We start from the raw sequence: 26,070 nt of genomic DNA on the forward strand, positions 1-26,070 counted from the left end.
AATGATCAAGACTGTAGGGCATGACCAGTGATCAAGTCTCTAGGGCATGACCAATGATTGTAGGGCATGACCAGTGATCACGATTGTCCGGCTTGACCAGTGATCAAGATTGTAGGGCATGGCCAGTGATTATTACTGTAGGGCATGGCCAGTAATCACGATTGTCCGGCTTGACCAGTGATCAAGACTGTAGGGCATGACCAGTGATTAAGATGGTATGGCATGACCAGTATTCAAGACTGTAGGGCATGACCAATGATCAAAACTGAAGGGCATGAACAGTGATCAAGATTGTAGGGCATGACCAGTGATCAAGACTGTAAGGTGTGACCAGTGATCAAAACTGTAGGGCATGACCAGTGATCAAAGCTGTAGGGCATGACCAGTCACCAAGACTGTAGCACATTACCAGTGATCAAGATTGTAGGGTATGACCAATGATCAGGACTGTAGGGCATGACCAATGATCAAGACTGTACAGCATGTCCAGTGATCAAGACTGTAGGGCATGGCCAGTGATCAAGATTGTAGGGCATGACCAGTGATTGAGATTAAATGGGCATGTTCATTGATCAAGATTGTAGGGCATGAACAATGATCAGGACTGTAGGGCATGACCAGGGATCAAGACTGTAGGTCATGACCAGTAGTCAGGACTGTAGGGCATGACCAATGATCAAGACTGTACGGCATGTCCAGTGATCAAGATTGTAGGGCATGACCAGTGATCAAGACTGTGGGACATGGCCATTGATCAAGATTGTAAGGCATGACCAGTGATCAAGACTGTAGGGCATGACAAGTAATCAGGACTGTAGGGCTTGATCAGCCATGACCTGTCATGGAAGGATGTGCAAGGTAAGATATTTAAAATTAGCTTAATTGTCCGGCTTGACCAGTGATCAACACTGTAAGGCATGACCAGTGATCAAAACTGTAGAGCTTGGCCTGTGATCAAGATTGTAGGGCATGATCAGTAATCAAGCTTGTAGGGCATGACCAATGATCAAGATTGTAGTGCATGGCCAGTGATCAAGATTGTAAGACATGGACCAGTGATCAAGATTGTAGGACATGTCAAATGATCAAGATTGTAGGGCATGACCAGTGATCAAGACTGCAAAGCATGACCAGTGATCAAGACTGTAGGGCATGACCAGTGATTAAGATGGTAAGGCATGACCAGTAATCAAGACTGTAGGGCATGACCAGTGACCAAGAATGTAGCACATGAACAATGACCAAGACTGTTGGACATGACCAGTGATCAAGACTGTAGGGCATGACCAGTGATCAAGACTGTAGGGCATGGCCAATGATCAAGATTATAGGGCATGACCAGTAATCAAGATTGTAGGGCATGGCCAATGATCAAGATTGTAGGGCATGACTAATGATCAAGACTGTAGAGCATGACCAATGATCAAGCCTGCAGGGCATGACCAGAAATCGAGAGTATATGGCATGGCCCGAGATCAAGATTGTAGGGCATTGCCAGTGATCAAGATTGTAGGGCATGGCTAGTAATCAAGATTGTAGGGCATGGCAGGTGATCAAGATTGTAGGGCATGGCCAGTGATCAAGATTGTAGGGCATTGCCAGTGATCAAGACTGTAGGACATGGGCAATGATCAAGATTGTAGGGCATGACTAGTGATCAAAACTGTAGGGTATGGTCAGTGATCAAGACTGTAGGGCATGACCAGTGAGCAAGACTGTAGGCATGACAAGTGATCAAGACTGTAGGGCATGGCCAGTGATCAAGATTGTAGGGCATGGCCAATGATCAAGATTGTAGGGCATGGCCAGTGATCAAGGCTGTAGGACATGGCCAATGATCAAGATTGTAGGGCATGACTAGTGATCAGAACTGTAGGGTATGGTCAGTGATCAAGACTGTAGGGCATGACCAGTGATCAAGACTGTAGGCATGACAAGTGATCAAGACTGTAGGGCATGACCAGTGATCAAGATTGTAGGGCATGGCCAGTGATTAAGACTGTAGGGCATGTCCAATGATCAAGATTGTAGGGTATGGTCAGTGATCAAGACTGTAGGGTATGACAAGTGATCAAGACTGTAGGGCATGACCAGTGATCAAGACTGTAGGGTATGGTCAATGATCAAGACTGTAGGCATGACAAGTGATCAAGACTGTAGGGCATGACCAATGATGAAAACTGTAAGGCATGACCGATGATCAAGATTGTAGGGCAAGACCAGTGATTAAGATGGAAGGGCATGACCAGTAATTAAGAATGTAGGGCATGGCCTGTGATGAAGGTTGTAGGGCATGACCAGTGATCGAAATTGTAGGGCCTGTCCAATGATCAAGACTGTAGGGCTTGACCAGTGATCAAGATTGTAGGGCATGGTCAGTGAGTTAAGACTGTAGGGCATGGCCAGTGATCAAGATTGTATTACATGGCCATTGATCAAAATTGTAGGGCATGACAAGTGATCAAGATTGTTGTGCATGAACAATGATCAAGACTGTAGGGCATGACCAGTGATCAAGACTGTAGGACATGACAAGTGATCAAGACTAGGGCATGACCAGTGATCAAGACTGTAGGACATGACCAGTGATCAAAACTGTAGGACATGACAAGTGATCAAGATTGAAGGGCATGACCTGTGATCAAGATTGAAGGGCATGACCTGTGATCAAAAGTGTTGGACTTGACCACTGATCGAGACTGTAGGGCATGGTCAGTGATCAAGACTGTAGGGCATGACCAGTGATCAAGACTGTAGGGCATGGTCAGTGATCAAGACTGTAGGGCATGGTCAGTGATCAAGATTGTAGGGCATGGTCAGTGATCAAGATTGTAGGGCATGGTCAGTGATCAAGACTGTAGGGCATGACCAATGATCAAGGTGGTAGGGCGTGGCCAATGATCAAGGTTGTAGGGCATGACCAGTGATCGTGATTGTAGGGCATGAACAATGATCAATATTGTAGGGCATGGCCAATTATCAAGATTTTAGGGCATGACCAATGATCAAGACTGTAGGGCATGGCCAGTGATCTAGTAAATAATAAATGACCCTTAATACAGCTTCCCCATTTACAACTTGTATCTGTAAGTGATTTGAAAACTGTGCTTGCTTTTTTCAGGACATCAAGCATGTGACACTGGAACTTGGTGGGAAATCCCCCCTTATTATTTTTGAAGACAGTCATTTAGACAACGCTGTGACTGGGGCCATGTTAGCCAATTTCCTTACCCAGGGACAGGTCAGTTTAGTTCTGTAACAGTTCATGGTTAGAAGTTTTGCCCTAAATTTGCAGTGAAGATGTTATAAGTATCTGTCCAAGGACAGTAGACTGGTCGACAGTTCTGTATGTCGTCACAAATACTGTTCCTGAAATATGATCAAATATCTGTTTCATTACCAAGTTAGTTTCTGAAAAGGCCCAGTAACATAGTTTAAAGTCTAAATGGTGACATGTTTGGGCTGTATGTCAAAGAACTTTGGCAAGTCTTTACAAGCTTTAACATTCATTAAGAAGCACCACAGTAGAGATTTTGTAACAATTCATTTAGCAGGCTGTATTAAAAGTGTATACTAGGACAGGATTGATAAATTTGCTGGTAGCAGTGGAATAATTACCAGTATTTAGTAGCCATGTCAGTCAGCTAGGTTCCCAGAATTACTTTTTGAACGTGGTTTTCAAAAAAGCCTGGAGTTGAGAGTGCAGATTAATTTCTAAGGATTGACATCAAATCTTGTACAGGTGTGTTCAAATGGTACCCGTGTATTTGTACAGAAGAAAATTTTGAACCAGTTTCTGGAGAAGCTAGTTGAACGGACAAAGAAGATGAAAATAGGGGATCCCTTTGCTGAAGATACAACAGTAGGTGCCACAATATCCCGGCAACAAGCAGACAAAGTGCTTAGTTACATTGACATCGCAAAGAAAGAGGTAATGTGTGTTCTAACAATTAAACTCAAGTGGAAGTGTAACAAATGATTCCAGAATCATGGGTCCAGTTTATAGACTGAACAACCCTCTGCTGGCTCTTATAAGTGTAGAAATTACATCACTTGTGATCAGTAAAATCCCAGGCTAGGTTCTTCATGATCAGTGACTGAAGACAATGCATCTGAGGCCATTTTGGCTTACACTTGTTTATGTGGGGAAGATATCAGTTTCTTGCTGAGATAGATTTTATTTGCATATATAAATCATATTTTACAGAATTACTTGATCATATTTACTAGCACATAACTTAGTACTGTCTGTAATAACCATTTTATGAATTATAGTTAGCTTACAGATACCTATGCCTGCATAAAACCTAGCCCATTTTAGTCGGACTTGGGAAAGAAAATTCAACTGAGGAAGATGTATATATGCATGATAGCCCATTAAAGTCTAAGATTTATTTCCAATGGTGTCCTTTTAAATTTGTACTAAAAATGATCTAGAAAATCTCAAATTAATATGAAAAAGCTGTTTAACATCAATAATGGGTCATAAAAATTGACCCAAACTAGATTACCAGAGCTTATCATACAATACAGTCGACATTGTATTAAGAGACCACCCAAGGGACTGCTAAGAAATGGTCTCTTAATGGAATGGTCTCTTAATGAATTTTAGTCAGATGAAAAGGAAAGTTATTTTTAACTGTTAATGTAACTGTATTTATTATGAACATACATATGTGATTTCAAAATCTGTTTTAACATCGTGAACACTTTTCCAAGTCCACAAACGGTGAAAATCATGGCTAGATTGTTTGTCAGTTTGACTGATACAAATGTTAATTGCATTCAGTCACGTGCAAAACGTACTCGCTAATTACACAGATGAAGAAATGCCCGGTAGAATTTTGGTACCCGGTCGCTTAATAGATACTTAATAGATACTTTTGTCGAATATATTACCTGTCGGGACTACATTACTGTGGTCGCTGGTTGTTTAATAAAAAGGTCGTTTAATGGAATGAATTTATATACTGAAAACGTTCGGGAGGGATTTTGACTGGTCGTTTAATACAAAACTCGCTTAATAGAGGTGGTCGCAAGTACGATGTCGACTGTACCATGTTGTATTTAAAATTATAAATTTACAATAATCTAGCTATAAAACACAAAAAGATTTTCAACTCTTAGTAGAGTATTGTCCTAGAAAAGGTTTATTTACTTCCTTTTTAGCTTCACTATTCTGAGAATAGAGCTGCTATTCTACACACCCCCGGCGTCAGGGTCAGCGTGAGCTTTTTAGCTCACATGTCACAAAGTGATTTGTGATCGCGCAGCGTCCGTCCGTCCGTAAACTTTTGCTTGTGACCACTCTAGAGGTCACATTTTTCATGGGATCTTTATGAAAGTTGGTCAGAATGTTCATCTTGATGATATCTAGGTAACATTCAAAACTGGGTCACGTACGGTCCAAAACTAGGTCAGTAGGTCTAAAAATAGAAAAACCTTGTGACCTCTATAGAGGCCATACTTTTCAATGGATCTTCATGAAAGTTAGTCAGAATGTTCACCTAGATGATATCTAGGTCAAGTTCGAAACTGGGTCCTGTGCCTTCAAAAACTAGGTCAGTAGGTCAAAAAAACAAAACCTTGTGACCTCTCTAGAGGCCATATTTTTCATGGGACCTGTATGAAAGTTGGTCTGAATGTTCCATCTTGATGATATCTAGGTCAAGTTCGAAACGCTGTCGACTGTGGTCAAAAACTAGGTCAGTAGGTCTAAAAGTAGAAAAACCTTGTGACCTCTCTAGAAGCCATACTTTTGAATGGATCTTCATGAAATTTGGTCAGAATGTTCACCTTGATGATATCTAGATCAAGTTCGAAACTGGGTCACATGCCATCAAAAACTAGGTCAGTAGGTCAAATAATAACAAAACCTTGTAACCTCTCTAGAGGCCATATTTTTCATGGGATCTGTATGAAAGTTGGTCAGAATGTTCATCTTGATGATATCTAGGTCAAGTTTGAAACTGGGTCAACTGCGGTCAAAAACTAGGTCAGTAGGTCTAAAAACCTTGTGACCTCTCTAGAGGCCATATTTTTCAATGGATCTTCATGAAAATTAGTCTGAATGTTCACTTTGATGATATCTAGGTAAAGTTCGAAACTGGCACATGTGCGGTCAAAAACTAGGTCAGTAGGTATAAAAATAAAAAAACCTTGTGACCTCTCTAGAGGCCATACTTTTCTGAGATCTTCATGAAAATTGGTGAGAATGTTCACCTTGATGATATCTAGGTCAAGTTCAAAACTGGGTCACTTGCCTTCAAAAACTAGGTCATTAGGTCAAATAATAGAAAAACCTTGTGACCTCTCTAAAGGCCAAATTTTTCAATGGATCTTCATGAAAACTGGTCAGAATTTTTATCTTGATGATATCTAGGTCAAGTTCAAAACTGGGTCACGTGAGCTCAAAAACTAGGCCACTATCTCAAATAATAGAAAAAACGACGTCATACTCAGTTTAAAACTGGGTCATGTGGGGACAGGTGAGCGATTCAGGACCATCATGGTCATCTTGTTTTCAATGAATCTTCATGAAAATTAATCAGAATTTTTATCTTGATGATATCTAGGTCAAGTTCAAAACTGGGTCACATGAGTTCAATAACTAGGTCGCTATGTCAAATTATAGAAAAAACGACCTCATACTCAGTTCAAAACTGGGTCATGTGGGGACAGGTGAGCGATCCATGACCATCATGTTCCTCTTGTTTGGTTAAAGTTTTTCTGCAACCTTTGTTTTTAGCTCATCAGAGCACGAGCACAAAGTGCTCAAAGGTGAGCTTTTGTGATCGCCCTGTGTCCGTCGCCCGTCGTCAAAAATTTGACTGTTAGCATTCTATAGAGGTTACAATTTTAGCCCAATCTTAATGAAACTTTGTCAGAATGTTACCCTCAATAAAATCTTGGACGAGATCAATATTGGGTCGTCTGGGGTCGAAAACTAGGTCACCAGGTCAAATCAAAGGAAAAGCTTGTTAACACTCTAGAGGCCACATTTATGCCCTATCTTTGTGAAATTGGTCAGAATGTTTATCTTGATGACCTCTAGGCCAAGTTCAAATCTGGGTCATGTTGGGTCAAAAACTAGGTCACCCGGTCAAATCAAAGGAAAAGCTTGTTAACAGTCTAGAGGCCACATTTATGACCCTATCTTGGTCATAAGGCCAAATCAAAGGAAAATCTTGTTAATACTCTAGATACCACATTTTAAGTTTGAAACTCATGAGAGTTAGTCGAAAATGTTTGTCTTGTTGATTTCTAGGTCAGGTTCAAATCTGGGTCATATAGGTCAAAAACTAGGTCACCCAGTCAAATTAAAGGAAAAGCTTGTTAACACTCTAGAGTCCACATTTTTGACCCTATCTTCATGAAACTGGGTCAGAATGTTTATCTTGATGACTACTAGGCCATGTTCGAATCTGGGTCATGTGGGGTCAAAAACTAGGTCACCCGGTCAAATCAAACGAAAATCTTGTTAACACTCTAGGGGCCATATTTTTTATTCAATCTTCATAAAACTTGGTTAGAATGTTTGGTATCATGAAGTCTTTTATGATTTTGACTCTGGGTCATGTAGGGTCAAAAAACTAGGTCACTTAGTAAAATCAAAGGAAAAGCTTGTTTATACTCTAGAGGCCACTGTTTTGCTCCAGTTTTCATGATATCTAGGTCAGAATGTTTGTTTTCATGAAATCATGGATGAGTTTTAATCTGGGTCATTTAGGTCAAAAACTAGGTCACAAGGTCAAATGAAAGAAAATGCTTGTTTACACTCAGGCCATATTTTTGGTCCAATCTTAATGAAATGAAATATTTTTTCTCCATAAAATTTCGGACAGGTTTAAAAAACTAGTCTGGTTGGTAAAAAAACTAAAAGGTTATTAGGCCAAATTGAAGAAAAAACACTAGAGGCCACATTTTTTGCTTCAATCTTTATGAAAACTTTGTCAGAATGTTTATCTCCTTGAAAACTCAGAGGAGTTTGAAACTGGGTCATGTAGTGTCAAAGTCTGGGTCACTAGATCAAACATGTTTGTTTTGGTGTGTTACTCTGGTGAGCAACCAAGGGCCATGGTGGCCTTCTTGTTCTTTGTTACAATTGCTTATATCTTTTTGTAATTTCACATAAACATTGTCCAGCATACAAACAAAGTATGTGTAGGTGCTGGGCCCATTATACTGAAGGTCAAGATCCCCAAGGTGTTATACTTAGATTATTTTTAAGGTTAAAGTTTTTCAGCAACCTTTGTTTTTCTGTCATATCTTTGTTACTATTGCTTATATCTTACTGTAAGTTTACATAAAAATTGTCCAGCGTACAATTAAAGTATGTGCAGGGGCATGGCCCATTATACTGAAGGTATAGGGTCACCAAGGTGTTATACTTAGGTTATTTTTAAGGTTAAATTTTTTTTTAGCAACCTTTGTTTTTCTGCCATACCTTTGTTACTATTGCTTATATCTTACTGTAAGTTCACATTAACATTGTCCAGCATACAAACAAAGTATGTGCAGGGGCTGCTCCCATTATACCCAAGGTCAAGGTCACCAAGTTGTTATACTTGGAATTATTTTCATGTTAGATTTTTTCGAAAGCTTCGTTTATAGACATATCTTTGGTTCTTTAAAAGATAATGACTTGAAATTAAAAAATTTTCTTTATAATCATCATCTGCATGTGTGGTTACATTCCCCATTACTCTTGATTGTACTTTTTTGATAGAATTATGCCCCTTTCATACTTAAAGTTTTTTGGCAATCTTTGCTTTATGTATATAACTTTAGTACAATATAAGATAATGACTTTAAACTTAAAATGTATCTTTATCATCATCATCTGCATGTGTGGTAACAATGCCCATAACTCTGATTTGTATTTTTGACCAAATTATGACCCTTTCATACTTAAATTATTTGACAAACTTCGTTTTCTGGACATAACTTTAACCCCTCTGAGTAGTAGGGTCTTTTTGTATCTTAGTGTATCTTTCTTTTAGATGTCTCTTATTGAGACTTAAATTTATTTTACAGCCGAATAGTGGAGCACACTGTCTTACTGCTCTTGTTAAAAGACATATATTTACTTCTATCTTTAATACGCCCAGGAAGGGACTTCCAGGTCAGAGTACAATTATGATAAAATGTGATACTAACCATGTTATTGAGAACATTCTGAATAAGAAATTTTTAGCTTGACTATTCAAAGAATAGTAGAGCTACTGGACTCGCCCGTGCGTCGGACGCCAGAGTCCCCAATTTGGTTTAAGTTTTTGTATGTAAGCTGGTATCTCAGTAACCACTTGTGGTAATGGATTGAAACTTCACACACTTACTCACTGTGATAAACTGACCTAAATTGCACAGGTTCCATAACTCTGTTTTGCTTTTTTACAAAGTTAGGCCCCTTTTTCGACTTAGAAATTGTTAAGATTTTGTATGTAAGCTGGTATCCCAGTATCCAGTAACGGGAATGGATTGAAACTTCACACACTTGTTCATTATCATGATCTGACATGCACTGTGCAAGTCCTTTAACTCTACTTTGCATTTTTTCAAAATTATGCCCCTTTTTCGACTTAGCAGTTTTTGGTTAAGCTTTTGTATGTAATTTGGTACTCACTAATGGAAATGGATTGAAACTTCACACACTTGTTCACTGTCATGAGCTGATAAGCATTGTGCAAGTTCCATAACCCTGTTTTGCATTTGTACAAAATTATGCCCCTTTTGTATTCATTCAATTGACAAGGCTGTTGAATAGTCGAGCGTTGCTGTCCTCCGACAGCTCTTGTTACTACTACTTCTAAATCCATAATTATGAATAGAAGATACTTTTTGATAGTTTTCCTATAGATACCTTGGGCTTATGTTATAGAAAATTTTATGAGTGTGATTCAGCCCAAATTGTTTAACTCTATCATCTACATGAAGTATTTCCAAATCTTCAAAATCTATGTCTCTAAGAGATGTTCTAGGGGAATAATCATATATAAATCTTACAACTTTATTCTTACAGATTTGAAGCCTTTGTTTTAGCCTGACTGTAAGATTATTATACCATGAAGAACACATGCAGTCAAATAGATACTGTATTAAAGAATTACAAGGATTTTTATCAAGAACATTTTTCTGTCTGTACAAAAATTTTAATCTTGAATTTACTTTATTGACTACCGTATATTCTCGGCCATACGTCGAGAATTTTTGGTCAGAATATATGTTCTGAATTCAAGGGTCGACTTATGGCTGCATAACTAAACGCAGTCATTATCCTCTTTCAAATTTTGGGACCGAACGCAGCGCATTCTGAAGTTTGTGTACGATATTTTCGCCATTTTGGTAAAGGGAAACTACTCTCCGTGCTTATTGTTTAGGCTAAAAACTATGATTGCCGTTATGCTCCGTAATTACCCCAGTAAACAAAACTGATTTTGTATAAATTTAATAGTATTTTTTTTATAGTATTTTGAAGAAAGAAATATGAAAAATCGTGAATCTTATTGAAATAATGAAGGATTGTTATTTTTTACCGAGATGGAATTGTGAACAATAAAACTTACACAAGGCGTATCGCTAATTGCCGATAATTAATGGCCATTTGATATGTAAAGTTAAAAAGATCATAACAAAGGCGATTATTGGTTTGAATTGAGATATTATTATTGTGTGTTAATCCAAGGATACATACCAGGGGTATACATAATTCTACCACCTTGTCACAATCGGCAACAATTAATAACCGTTTACTCAAACTGATCCGATAGCAAACTTCAATCTCGCTGTTCAAAGCTAATTCAAGTCAATTAATTCTAACCGTTTATAGCTTTCAAATGTATAACTCCCCTTTGCTTTGAAAATCCGCCGCTTCGAAAGACTGTCATTGTCTTGACAAATTGTAAACAACATTCCAGGTGTTGTTTTGATGTGTGCCGAGATAAATTTTATGCCACTGAAAACAAATGGCCCTATATCGATTTATGGTTGGCTAAGGGCAGTTTGATTGACAGCGGAGGGCGGGGCAAAGACAACATAATGCGATACAATGCATTGATCTTTTATCAAAGTTGTTGACAGTTTTTTTGCGCACACTTATCAGTTTTAATATCATATTGGATTGTTGATTTATGCTTGATCAGATTACGTGATAAAGGACTTAAATTCTTAAAATGCCTAAGAGAAAACGTGCTGCATTATGACACTGCTTTTAAGCTTCGCGTTGTAGAATTGTGCTTATTCAATGTACGCTAATTAACAAAATAATTGTCTATTTTATATGTTATAAACACATTTTTGGTGACTTAATAATGGTTGAAATAAAAGAAAATCATGATCGTTTATTCAGACTGAGTTATTTTTCACGCTTATTAATGTACGCTAATTAACAGATGTTTGTCTACTTTATCTGTTATAAACACTTTTTTGGTCACTTAATAGTGGTTTGAAAAAAAAATCGTGATCGATTATTATGTCATGTAATAAAGAAATAAGTCTTTTATTTTTGTTTTTTTATTTTTGTTTGTTTATGTATGCCTTGACTCTCAAACTAACAATACATTTTAACACTATTATGGCACAAATAATTTATCGCGGAAACGTCACAAAGATCGTGTGCGAAATATGATAGAAAACAAAAAAGATAATTTGCTGGAACCAATGTTTTTTCACATTATTTTGTGCCATAGTAGTCGTTAAAAGGCATTGTTGTTCCTCCCTAACTTTCCAAAAATTGTCCATTAACGATGGTGAGAAGAAGAAAACAGCTTTGTCCAACGTTGACTAACTGCAAAATAAAAAATCGGTTGCATAATTTTGCTACCAAATCCAAATGTTTCCAGCGTTACACTTGACAATTTCAGCATTTATGATGGCAGGTGATCTAGATCGATTTTACCCTCGACTTATAGTCGGGGCAACTCAAAAATCTTAAGATTTTTATCCAAAGTAGACCCTCGACTTATGGCCGAAGTAGACTTATGGTCGAGAATATACGGTATATCATTGACTGTTGACTGTCCTAAAAGATCATTATCTATGACCTGGCCCAAATACTTTACTTTCTTCTGGGAGCTAATTACATTTTCATTATATGTGACAGTAAAAGAACTGACTGCCTTGAGTTTCCTTTTACTTGCAATTGTAATACACTCAGTCTTCCCAAGGTGAGGGGATAATTTGTTGTAACCCCCGACAACAGGGGGGGTATACTGATTTCAGGTTGTCTGTCTGTCTGTCTGTCTGTCCGTCTGGCCGTCTGTCCGTAGACGCAATCTTGTGCGCACCATCTCTCCTTATCCCCCTGACAGAATTTAATGAAACTTCACACAAGTGATCAGTACCAACAGTAGTTGTGCATGGGGCATGTTAGGTTCTTTTAGAAAAAAATTTTGCAGAGTTATGGGACTTTGTTTTTTTGTTACTATACTATATACATAGACACAATCTTGTGCGCACCATCTCTCCTCATCCCCTTGACACAATTTAATGAAACTTCACACAAGTGATCAGTACCAACAGTAGTTGTGCATGGGGCATGTTAGGTTCTTTTAGAAAAAAAAATTGCAGAGTTATGGGACTTTGTTTCTTGTTACCATACTATGTACATACAGTCTGCATATGCAATCTTGTGTGTGCCTAATCTACCAAACCCTTACACACAATTTAATGAAACTTCACACAAGTGATCAGTACCAACCCTAGTTGTGCATGGTGCATGTTACATTCTTTTAGATAAATATTCTGCATAGTTATGGGACTTTGTTTTTTGTTACTATACTGTATACATACAGTCTATATACATACAGTCCACATAATTATGCAATCTTGTGTGCGTCAAATTGCAATGTACTGTGTCAGTGCATGCGGGGGGTACATTCATCACCTTTAGTGATAGCTCTAGTTATCAATGAGGTTTTTATGTGAAAAAAAATGACAGTACTGTCATCTGCATAAGGTAACTATTTACAATCCTTACTAATACTAACTGGCATGTCATTAACATAACACAAGAACAGAAGAGGGCCAAGTATGCTACCCTGAGGTAACCCGCATGTAACCAGTTGCGGTTGCTGAGAAAAGATCAATACTGGTAAGATATTAAAGAGAGCAGCAGTCCTGATACATTTATCTGTGATAAATAATAACATGTCTGTTTCAAATACAAATATTTATTCACATGTATTTTTGACAAACTAAATTTGTAAACATAGGGATTTATTATCAGTCTGTATTGATTTAAAAGTCATGCAGATATATCTTAACACTATTTTACCATATAAGAATATTATTCAGCATGTGAATTTGTGCACTTGAGTTTTGTTATGGATTTTTGCAAGACCAGAGTTATGGCCCGTTATTTGATCACAAATATGCGAGCGTAAAAGTTTGTGTCCCATGTATCTCAAACAGTATTTGACCTAGTCATAAAACATTTGAGAATTGTTATATATCATGTGCAGTTGTGCACCTAGTGTTCTGCTTGAGATTTCACTCAGCCAGACAAGAATTATGGTCCTTGTCTTGGTGTAAAATATACGTAAAGTGTTTAAACATTTGTGTTGCATATATCTTATAAAATATTTCACCTAGAGTCAAGAAATCATGTACAGTGACAGGAAGTGGGGGCATCAGTGTCCTGTGTACACACATCTAGTTGTCTCACTGTTTACAGGGTGCTACAGTATTATGCGGAGGAGAGGAGGTAACTCCTGAGCCAAAATATTCCAAAGGACAGTTTATCTCGCCTTGTGTGCTATCCAATTGCCATGATGACATGACTGCTGTTAAGGATGAAATATTTGGTTCTGTGATGTCAGTTTTAGAGTTTGACTCAGAGGAAGAAGTTATAGATAGAGCCAACAATACAGAGTTTGGTCTTGCGGGGGGTGTTTTTACAAGGTAAGACATGATAAATGAAAGTGAGTTTTGAGTAGCTAAGGCTAATACAAATTGATAAAAAATCTTGAAAAGATGAAAACTTGAAACATTGTTTTTGCCTTGCCCGTCCGTACATACGTACGTACTTCACACTTCATTTCCGATCAATATCTGGAGAATCATTTGACCTAGAACCTTCAAACTTCATAGGATGGTAGGGCTGCTGGAGTAGACAACCCCAGGGGCCTGAACATGGAAAACCATTTCCGATCAATAACTTGAGAACCATTAGACCCAGAATGTTGAAACTTCATAGGATGATTGGTCATGCAAAGTAGATGGCCCTTATTGATTTTTGGGTCACTCTATTAAAGGTCAATGTCACAGGTGCCAGAACATGGAAAACAGTTCCTGGTCAGTAACTTGAGAACCACTTAACCAAGAATGTTGAAACATCATAGGATGATTGGTAATGCAGAGTAGATGACCACTATCGATTTTGGGGTCACTCTGTTAAAGGTCAAGGTCACAGGGGCCTGAACATGGAAAACTATTTTCGATCAATAACTTGAGAACCACCTGACCCAGAATGTTAAAACTTCATAGGATGATTGGACATGCAGAGTAAATGACTCCAATTGATTTTGGGGGTCACTCTGTCAAAGGTCAAGGTCACAGTGGAGCTGAACAGAGAAAACTCTTTCCAATCAATATCTAAAGAACCACTTGACCTGGAATGTTGAAACTTAATAGGATGATTGGACATGCAGAGTAGATGACCCCTATTGATTTTGGGGTCATTTGATCAAAGGCCAAGGTGACAGGAGCCTGAACAATAACTTGAGAACCACTAGGCCCAGAATGTTGAAATGTAGTGGGATGACTGGACATGCCAAGTAGATGATCCCTTGCAGCCAACCATCAGTGTCTCTTTGACTTTTGCTCCTGTCCCCTATTGACTTCTTGCCTATACGACTGTGCACTGGGGGATACATGAGGACACTCTAGAGGCAGCAGTTTTGACACAATCTCTATGAAATATATTTAGAATGTTTGTCTTGAAAATTTCTAGGCCAAATTTGAAACTGGGTCATGTGGGGTCAAAAACTAGGTCAGTATGCCAGATCAAAGGAAAATCTTGTTAACATTCTTAAAGTCCATAGTTTAAGTAAAAAACTTGTGGGAATTGGTCAGAATATTTGTCTTGGTGACCTGTAAGGTCATGTTTTAATCTGGGTCACGTGGGGTCAAAAACTAGGTCACACGGTCAAATCAAGGAAAAGCTTGTGAGCACTTTAGAAGCCACAGTTGTTACTCAGTCTTTATGAAACTTTCTCAGAATGTTGATGATCTCTAGTTTAAGTATAAAACTGGGTCATGTGGGGTCAAAAACTAGGTCAGATCAAAGGGAAATCTTGTTAACACTCTAGATTCCACAGTTTTAGTTTGAAACTCATGAGAATTGGTCAGGATGTTTGTCTTGATCATCTCTAGGTCAAGTTTGAATCTGGGTCATATGGGGTCAAAAACTAGGTCACCCAGTCAAATCAAAGGAAAAGCTTGACACACTACAGGCCACATTTATGACCCTATCTTCATGAAACATGGTCAGAATGTTTATCTTGATGATCTTTAACCAAAATTTGAATCTGGGTCATGTGGGATTAAAAACTAGGTCACTAGGCCAGATCATAGGAAAATCTCTACAGTTAAAGTATGAAACTCATGAGAATTGGTCAGAATAATTATCTTGATGACTTATAGGTCAAAAACTAGGTCACCAGGTCAAATCAAGGGCTGTAGAGGCCACATTTATGACCCTATCTTCATGAAAGTTAGTCAGAATGTTTATCTTGATGAGCTTTTGGCCATGTTCGAATCTGGGTCATGTAGATTCAAATTGTCAAGTTCTTATTTAATGATTAAGTGGAGTCATGACCCTTGAATTGTCAAATTCCGTAATCTACTACCAGTATACCACTTGTTGGAATTCCACAAAACTTTACACTTACCACTGCCAAGCCCAGGTTTGTATATCTTCAGAAAGTTATGGTTCAGTGATTTTCCCTGGAGTTATGGCCCTTAATTATGGCATTTTACAATAACTGCTTGGTGGGAGACATACATTTTTCATAAAAAGCAGTTTCTAGTTCATAATTAAATCACCAGATGTAAGAAAGTAAAAGTATCAACAGAAAACATTATTTGGTTACCCTAATTATCAAACAAAGAATTTTTCAGAATTCAGAGTTTCCAGTATCACAGAGTTTTTTCAGGCCTGAATTTTGAAAATCTGTGTTTATTACACCCTGATTCTACCCTGATTCCATGAGCGGCTGGATTTTTTGTACTGGCGAATTTATAAAAGAAAAAATTTGGACTTATATAATTGTCTGATTTTCAAAGGATTCAAGTTTTCTGAGGATCAGGCTTTCAGAATTTTAACTGTACTATATTTGAGAGGTTATTTGCTGAATAAATAATATAGCAGTGCAAAGTACATCATAAACACTAAATGGCTGCCTTTGTGGTTAGTCATTTTGTGAAACTTCAAACTGCGATTCCACCTTCAAAGGCATTTTGTTTTGAAAAATCATTTTAGTGTCATGAATTGCTAATAGGTGACTTTCATGTAAAAATCAGCCATTTGTTAGGCATACTTCCGGCAAAATATTTAATAACTTGTACATATATTTTGATCTTGCTTCTTATTTAAGGTTTAGGAGTATATCACCAAAATACAGAAATTTTTTATAAATGACCAACATCGTTACCAATATTTTACTTGACCATTACATGTTCTGCCGTACTGTCCCATACTTAAAATATTCTGAAAAAGTTGTCCCCCTTTGAAAATGAATGCCATTTGTAAAGAAATAAAAATAAACAATTGCTGTCTCCTCAGAAACTACTGGGGGGGATTTTGACCAAACTTTGTCAGAATGATGTATTGGTACCCTAGTTGTGTCCCCCTGAAAATCAATTTATGAGTGAGTTATGGCCCTTTGTTTATTTCTATAATTTATATAGATTTATATAGGGAAAAACTTTGAAAACCTTCTTGTCCAAAACCACAGAGCCTAGGGTTTAAATATTTGGTATGAAGCATCATCTAGTGGTCTACCAAGATGATTCAAATTATTTCTCTGGGGTCAAATATGGCCGCGCCCTGGGGGTCACATGGTTTATATAGATTTATATAGGGAAAAACTTTGAATAACCTCTTGTCCAAAACCACAGGGCCTAGGGCTTTGATATTTTTTATGTGACATCATCTAGTGGTCTTCAACTAAGATTTTTCAAATTATACCCCTAGGGTCAAATATGGCCCCGCCCTGGGGGTCATATGGTTTGAAAACCTTCTTGTCCAAAACCACAGAGCCTAGGGTTTAAATATTTGGTATGAAGCATCATCTAGTGGTCTACCAAGATGATTCAAATTATTTCTCTGGGGTCAAATATGGCCGCGCCCTGGGGGTCACATGGTTTACATAGACTTACATAGGGAAAAACTTTGAAAATCTTCTTGTCCAAACCACAAAGCCTAGGGCTTTGATACTTGTAATGTAGCATCATCTAGTGGTTCTCTACCAAGTTTGTTCAAATTATCTTCCTAGGGTTAAATATGGCCCCGCCCTGGGGGTCACATGGTTCATATAGACTTATATAGGGAAAAGCTTTTAAAAACTACAACATTCAAACTTGGACCACATGTATATCTTTGAGTGGCAAGATGAACCTTGACATGAGTTGACCTTGATTTTGACCTAGTGACCTACTTTCACATTTCTGTAGCTACAGCCTTCAAATTTGGACCACAGGCATAATTTTGTGCACTGGAAAAAACTTTGACCTTTATTTTGACCTAGTGACCTACTTTCACATTTTTGAAGGTACAGGCATCAAATTTGGACCATATGCATAGTTTCCTGTTTCAAAATGAAATTTGACATTGATTTTGACCTAGTGACCTACTTTCACATTTCTCAAGCTACAGCCTTCAAATTTGGACTACATGCATAGTTTTGTGTACCAAAAAGAACTTTGACCTTGACATTGACCTAGTGATCTACTTTTACATTTTTGAAGGTACAGGCTTCAAATTTGGACCACATGCATAGTTTTGTATTCTGAAATAAAATTTGACCTTGATTTTGACCTAGTGACCTACTTTTACATTTCTCAAGCTACAGCCTTCAAATTTGGACCACTTGCATAGTTTTGTGTACCGAAATGAACTTTGACCTTTACATTGACCTAGTGACCTACTTTCATATTTCTGTAGCTACAGGCTTCAAATTTAGGACCACATGCATAGTTTTGTGTATCGAAACAAACTTTGACCTTGACATTGACCTAGTGACCTACTTTCACATTTTTGAAGGTACAGGCTTCAAATTTGGACCACATGCATATATTTGTGTTGTGTACGGAAATGAAATTTGACCTTGAGCTAGTCAATAAGTCTTGAAATTTGGAACACTCAAAAATGGCACATTGGTGGGTGCCAAGATCACTCTGTGATCTCTTGTTATACTTGCCTTTCTTTTATTTCAGAGATTTATGTCGAGCTCACCGTGTTATAGCACAGATGCAAGCAGGATCTTTATATGTAAACAATTACAATGTGTATCCAGTTGGTGTGCCATTTGGAGGGTATAAGAAATCAGGCATTGGTCGAGAAAATGGACCAGAAGCTATAGACTATTACAGTCAAGTGAAATCTGTTTATGTTGAAATGAATGATGTTGAAGCACCATTTTAGTGTTTAGTCATGTTAAATACTGGTAGAGATGAAACTTGAAAACTTCAGACTCAAGTTTTCTTCTTCTTTTTTTGCATTATAATATGATAGCTAAGTGCACCAATATTCTAAAATATGTATGTAATTTTTAGTTCACCTGTCACATAGTGACAAGGTGAGCTTTTGTGATCACCCTTCATCCATCGTCAGTCCGTGTGTCCGTCCATCAACAATTTCTGGTCTGCACAATAGTGGTTTCATTTATGATTTTATTTTAACCAAACTTGCACACAAGTTGTATCACCATAAGATCTTGGTTCCTTTCTTGAACTGGCCAGATCCCATTATGAGTTCCACAGTTATGGCCCCTGAAAGGCCCAAAATTAGCTATTTTGACCTTGTCTGCACAATAGCAGCTTCATTTATGATTAGATTTTTACCAAACTTGCACACAGCTTGTATCACCATAAGATCTTGATTCCTTTCTTGAACTGGCCAAATTCCTTCATGGGTTCCAGAGTTATCCAGAATTAGCTATTTTGACCTTGTCTGCACAATAGCAGCTTCATTTATGATTTGATTTTTACCAAACTTGTACACAACTTGTACCACCATAAGATCTTGGTTCCTTTCTTGAATTGCCCAGATTCCATTATGGGTTCCAGAGTGATGGCCCCTGATAGGGCCAGAATTAGCTATTTTGACCTTGTCTGCACAATAGCAGCTTCATTTATGCTTTGAATTTAATCAAATTTGCACAAAACTTGTGTCACCATAAGATCTTGATTCCTTTCTTGAACCGGCTAGATCCCATAATGGGTTCCAGAGTTATGGCCCCTGAAAGGGCCAAAATTAGCTATTTTGACCTTGTCTGCACAATAGCAGCTTCATTTATAATTTTATTTTAACCAAACCTGCACACAACTTGTATCACCACAAGATCTTGGTTCCTTTGTTGAACTGGCCAGATTCCATCATGGGTTCCAGAGTTATGGCCCCTTAAAGGTCCAAAATTTGCCATTTTGGCTTTTGCAGCCGTATAGAAATTTCATGTATGGTTTGATTTGATACAAACAATAAATCTTGGATTCCATGATGAATCTGTCAGATCCAATTGTAGCTTCCAGAGTTATTTTATATCTGATTACCTCTCCTGATTGTAATCAAAATGGATATATATCAGTAAGTACTTATAGGACTTATTTGAAATTTCATTATTGTCATTAGTTGGACTGAGACAATCAGGGTAGATAACTATGGACTGATTTTATGTTATATTACCTCCCTTCATTTCAAATTAAAATGGGTATATCTCTGTAACCAATGAAGATAATGATCTGAAATTTCATTTATGTCGACAGATGGACTTGGTCAATCAGTGAAGATACATATTGACTGAATTTATGACAAATTACCTCCCTTCATTTTTTATCTAAATGAATACACCTTTAATAGCAGCTTCTAATGAGATTGGTTTGAAACGTTTTTTGTCTTCCATGGTACGAAATAGTCATATTAGATAACTCTTGATTGAACATTTATCAATATGAATACTTTATTAATATATTGTTGTATAGGCTTGTACTCTATATCTTCTACATGCATATACCAATGCATGATTACCTCCCCTGATTTTAATAAAAATGGATTTATCTGGGTAAATATTTATAGAACTAATTTGAAATTTCATTGTTGTCTTTAGCTTGACTGAGGCAATCAGGGTAGATAGCTATGGACTGAGGAATAGTCATGTTAGTACAAAAATGCAGCATTTGAGTCTAGGACCCTCAAACTTGGTATGGAAATTGGCCCTGACTAGGTCAAATGGGACTGTTACAAGAAAATGGTTATCCTGATGATATTTAATGTGTATGCCTATGTGCTCTATGTTAAAACTTGATCATATCATTTTGAGCAGTGGTACTCAGGTGAGCAATATAGGGCCATCATGGCCCTCTTGTTGTTCATTGCCTTATGAAAACAGAAATATTCATTATTTAAAAAATTATCATCTAAAACTTTCTGAAGCAAAATGGACCTGTATTAACAATTTTTTATATGCCCAAAGGGATGTATTATGTTATACTCCTGGTGTCCGTCTGTCTGTCTGTTAGCAATTTTGAAGGATTTCAAAGAAACTTGACACAAATGTTCATGACATCGAGACAATGTGCAGAGCACATGTTCTGGATAGCGCTTCATGGTCAAGGTGACACTTAGGGATCAGTAGTCATATGACTTTGTTTCGTGTCTGTTCTGCAACTCTTGAATTGCTTGAAGGATTGTAAACAAACTTGGCATAAATTTTCACCACATCAAGACAACATGCAGTGCGTATGTTCTGGATATCTTGCTCCAAGGTCAAGGTCACACTTAGGCGTCAAAGGTCTCCCCTCTTGAACCCCTTGAAGGATTTCTTAGAAACTTTACATAAATGTTCACCACATCGAGGCGATGTGCAGAGCACATGTTCTGGCAGGCTGATGTTGCTCCGCATTGCGGTGCTCTTGTTATCTATTAAGGACTTCACTAATTATCAAAAAGGGAAAATTTCTGTTTTTGAAACTGACAAAGAACTGAACACCAAATATGCAGTATACATGTATGCCCAAATAAGCAGGTCAGAACCGCATATAAGGAAACATTTGATCATTTTTAGCCCACCATCATCAGATGGTGGGCTATTCAAATCACTGTGTCCGTGGTCCCTCGTCCTTCAGTCTCTAACAATTTCTCGTTATCGCATCTCTTCAGAAACTACTGGGGGGATTTTGACCAAATTTTGTCAGAATGATGTATTGGTACCCTAGTTGTGTCACCCTGAAAATCAGACTGGTTCAACAATTTTTGAGTGAGTTATGTCCCTTTGTTTTTTTTAGCTCACCAGAGCACAAAGTGCTCAAGGTGAGCTATTATGACCGGTCATTGTCCGGCGTCCGTCGACACCATCGTCCGTCAACATTTACCTTGTGAACACTCTAGAGACCACATTTTTGACCCAGTCTTTATGAAACTTGGTCAGAATGTTTGTCTTGATGATCTCTAGGTCAAGTTCGAAACTGGGTCATGTGGGATTAAAAACTAGGTCAGTAGGTCAAATCATAGGAAAAGCTTGTGAACACTCTAGAGACCACATTTGTGAACCAATCTTTATGAAACTTGGTCAGAATGTTAGTCATGATGATCTTTAGGTCAGGTTGAATCTGGGTCATGTGGGGTCAAAAACTAGGTCAGTAGGTCAGATCAAAGGAAAAGCTTGTGAACACTCTAGAGACCACATTTTTGACTCAATCTTTATGAAACTTGATCAGAATGTTGTCTTGATGATCTCTAGGTCAAGTTTGAAACTGGGTCATGTGGGGTCAAAAACTAGGTCAGTAGGTTAGATCAAAGGTAGAGCTTGTGAACACTCTAGAGACCACATTTTGACCCAATCTTTATGAAACTTGGGTCAGAATGTTTGTCTTGATGATCTCTATGTCTTAAAAACCAGGTCAACGGTCAAATCAAAAGAAAAGCTTGTGAACACTCTAGAGGCCACAGTTGTAATCAAATCTTTACGAAATTTAGTCAGAATGTTTGTCTTGATGATCTCTAGGTCAAGTTTGAAACTGGGTCATGTGGGGTCAAAAACTAGGTCAGTAGGTCAGATCAATGGAAAAGCTTGTGAACACTCCAGAGACCACATTTTTGACCCAATCTTTATGAAACATGGTCAGAACATTAGTCTTGATGATCTCTAGGTCAAGTTCGAAACTAGATCATGTGGGGTCAAAAACTAGGTCAGTAGGTCAGATCAATGGAAAAGCTTGTGAACACTCTAGAGACCACATTTGTGGCCCAATCTTTATGAAACTTGGTCAGAATGTTTGTTTTGATAATCTATAGGTCAAGTTTGAATCTGAGTCATATGGGGTTAAAAACCAGGTCAACGGTCAAATCAAAGGAAAGGCTTGTGAACACTCTAGAGTTGTAACCATATCTTTTTTTTTTACGAAATTTAGTCAGAATGTTTGTCTTGATGATCTTTAGGTCAAGTTCAACTCTTGGTCATGTGGGGTCAAAAACTAGGTCAGTAGGCCAGATCAACTCTGGTGAGCGATGTATAGGGCCATCATGGCCCTCTTGTATTATTTCTAATATAATTTTATATCCAGTGCCCCTCCAAGTAGTTAACTGGTTTTTTATGGCCTTACCTGTAGAAGGGTCATAAAGTCTGCAGACACTAATGAGATAATGATTCAAGTTGTTTATTATTTTCCTATTACACCTCAGCAGTGAATGGACTACCCTAGTAGATTGATGATTAATTTGTTTAGTACTCAGATTTCTGGGTTTAATTATTAGTTACAATATAACATATGAATTCTTTGCTTCCTTAATAGGAAAAAAAAATTGCATAAAACTCATTAATGGTGTAATCTCTCTTGTTTAGGATATGGGTTTAAGGTTTCGAAGTAGGCCTTGAGAAACAACACCAAACCATAGAAAGGAAGAGTTGTCCCCCTTTGAAAATGAATACCATTTGTAAATAAATAAAGATAAACAATTGCTGAAAACTGTGTTCCACCTTGTTATGCGAAATTTCACCACTCGCTATTGCAAATGCATCAAAACGAACATGTGTAACTGTTCTTTGAAAATGGCGAGTTTTTAAAGGCATTTGACTGTCCGGAAGTGGAGCTCCTTTAGGTAGTCCTTTTCCGGAATTCAATGTTTATATCAGTATACTGACACTTGTTTCATAAAGTAATATACATGTTTTACATGCTGTTCAATTTTCATGTCAAACAACTTTTTCTTTCTATGATTTGGTGTTGTTTGATTTTTGTTTCTCAAGGCCTACTTCGAAACCTTAATTATTAGTTATAAGTAATTATAATGTGCAATCTCTGTTTCCGTAATAAGAAATAAAAAATGCATATAACTCACTAATGGTGTCATCTCTCTTGTTTAGGGTCAAGGTCACTTATTTTGATCTAGTGACCTACTTTTATGTTTTTAACCTACAGCATGCAAATTTGGACCACATGTGTACTTTTAAGTGGCTAGATGAACCTTGACACGAGTTGACCTTGATCTTGACCTACTTTCACATTTCTGTAGCTACAGCCTTCAACTTTGAACCACATGCATAGGTGTGTGTACCGAAATAAACTTTGACCTTGACATTGACCTAGTGACATACTTTCACATTTTTGAAGGTACAGGCTTCAAATTTGGACCACATGCATAGTTTTGTGTTCGGAAATGAACTTTGACCTTGAAATTGATATAGTGATCTACTTTTACTTTTCTCAAGCTACAGCTTTCAAATTTGACCACATGCATGGAACACATGTACCGAAATGAACTTAGACCTTGATTTTGACCTAGTGACATATTTGTGCTTTGCACATAGCACATTCATATACTGACCAGTCTCTTTGATATTTGGTATGTAAGTAGGTACCTTGTATGGAGCCAAAGTTACCAATTGGTATTAGAGGTCACTGGATCCAAGGACTGTGATGACCTGGATTCTGATATAGTTACCTACTCTTAGGATTTTGAGCTTTTCTTGAAATTTGGAACATTAAAAAATGACACAATGGTAGGCATCAAGATCACTCTGTGATCTCTTGTACCAAATACATTTGGGAAAATTTCAGTTGAATTTGATAAATAATTACTGTTTTGATACACTTTGTAACAAAAGTGTTTTTAAATTACTATTTAACAAAAACACACACAAGTTGTTGAATTACGATAGTGACATTTAGTAGAGTATTCTCGCAGTTGATAATAGCGGTATTTCTGCAAAAGAACATATTGATAACATTCATTGAATTCTTGAAAGTCTCTCTTGCAAATTGCAAAGATGTATTGACGATTATATAAAGGTAAAGGAAAATGATTTAATATTTATGGTCGGATATAACTGACAGACAACATGACCTACAAAGCTATTTTGCAACAAACCAGGTATCCAGTAACGATCATCAAGATAAACATTCTGACCAAGTTTCATTAAGATATGGTCATAAATGTGGACTCTAAAGTGTTAACTAGCTTTTGATTTAACCCCATGACCTAGTTTTTGACCCAACACAACCCAGATTCGAACTTGACCTAAAGATCATCAAGTTTAACATTCTGACTAAGTTTCATTAAGATATGGTCATAAATGTGGCCTCTAAAGTGTTAACTAGCTTTTGATTTAACCCCATGACCTAGTTTTTGACCCAACACAACCCAGATTCGAACTTGACCTAAAGATCATCAAGTTTAACATTCTGACTAAGTTTCAATAAGATATAGTCATAAATGTGGCCTCTAGAGTGTTAACAAGCTTTTCCTTTGATTTGACCTAGTGACCTAGTTTTTGACCCAACCTGACCCAGATTTAAGCTTGACCTAAAGATCATCAAGATTAACATTCTGACCAAGTTTCATTAAGATATGGTCATAAATTTGATCTGACCGGGTGACCTAGTTTTTGATCCTACATGACCCAGATTCAAACTGGACCTTAAGATCATCAATATTAACATTCTGACCAAGTTTCATGAAGATGTAGTCATAAATGCGGCCTCTACAATGTTAACAAGCTTTTCCTTTGATTTGACCTGGTGACCTTGTTTTTGATCCCAGGTGACCCAATATCGAACTCATCCAAGATTTTATTAAGGGTAACATTCTGACTAAGTTTCATTAAGATTGGGCCAAAAATGTTACCTATAGAGTGTTAACAAGCTTTTCCTTTGATTTGACCTGGTGACCTAGTTTTTAACCCAAGATGACCCAATATCGAACTTGTCCAAGATTTTATTCAGGGTAACATTCTGACCAAGTTTCATTAAGATTGGACCAAAATTGTGACCTCTAGAATGTTAACAAGCTTTTCCTTTGATTTGACCTAGTGACCTAGTTTTTAACCCCAGATGGTTCAATATCAAACTCATCCAAGATTTTATCGAGTGTAACATTCTGACCAAGTTTCATTAAGATTGGGCCAAAATGTGACCTCTAGAGTGTTAACAGCCAAATTGTTGACGACAGACAGACGACGACGCACGCCGGACACAGGGTGATCACAAAAGCTCACCTTTGAGCACTTCTTGCTCAGGTGAGCTAAAAATCTGTGTACTTAAATCAGTTTTAAAGGAGATATGGAGATATGTTATCGCAAGCGATGCAGTATTGTACTCTTAAAATTGTTAGTTCCATTTAATAACAGCACCTCCCCGGTATAAAAATATCAACTATACGAGCAACAAGTGATTGTCCATATTTGGAAACATCATCAAGAATGCGTGAATTATTATTGTTGATATAGTAACCACACCTGACTGTGTGTAACATTTTCTAAATCATATGAAAAAATCTGCAACTAGCTACGCAGAAATAGTTCTTAGGAATATTAATTACCTCTCAAAAAACTGCATTCACTAACCGGACATCAATGT

General features: G+C 37.5%; 1 protein-coding gene across 3 annotated transcripts in view; it reads left to right on the forward strand.

Moving 5' to 3' along the window:
* Positions 1–23,553, forward strand: part of LOC123531280 (4-trimethylaminobutyraldehyde dehydrogenase A-like) — a 67,625-nt gene extending 44,072 nt beyond the window's left edge. For all 3 annotated transcript variants that reach the window (XM_045312101.2, XM_045312102.2, XM_053517504.1), the window contains 4 exons: positions 3,122–3,241; positions 3,743–3,931; positions 13,673–13,899; positions 18,436–23,553. In XM_045312101.2, the coding sequence (XP_045168036.2) occupies positions 3,122–3,241; positions 3,743–3,931; positions 13,673–13,899; positions 18,436–18,643 (744 nt within the window). In that variant the 3' untranslated portion in view covers positions 18,644–23,553. The remainder of the gene's footprint in view (positions 1–3,121; positions 3,242–3,742; positions 3,932–13,672; positions 13,900–18,435) is intronic.
* Positions 23,554–26,070: the final 2,517 nt, after the last annotated feature.

This window comes from Mercenaria mercenaria, chromosome 11 (assembly GCF_021730395.1).
Source record: "Mercenaria mercenaria strain notata chromosome 11, MADL_Memer_1, whole genome shotgun sequence".
In the NCBI taxonomy this organism is placed as follows: Eukaryota; Metazoa; Mollusca; class Bivalvia; order Venerida; family Veneridae; genus Mercenaria; species Mercenaria mercenaria.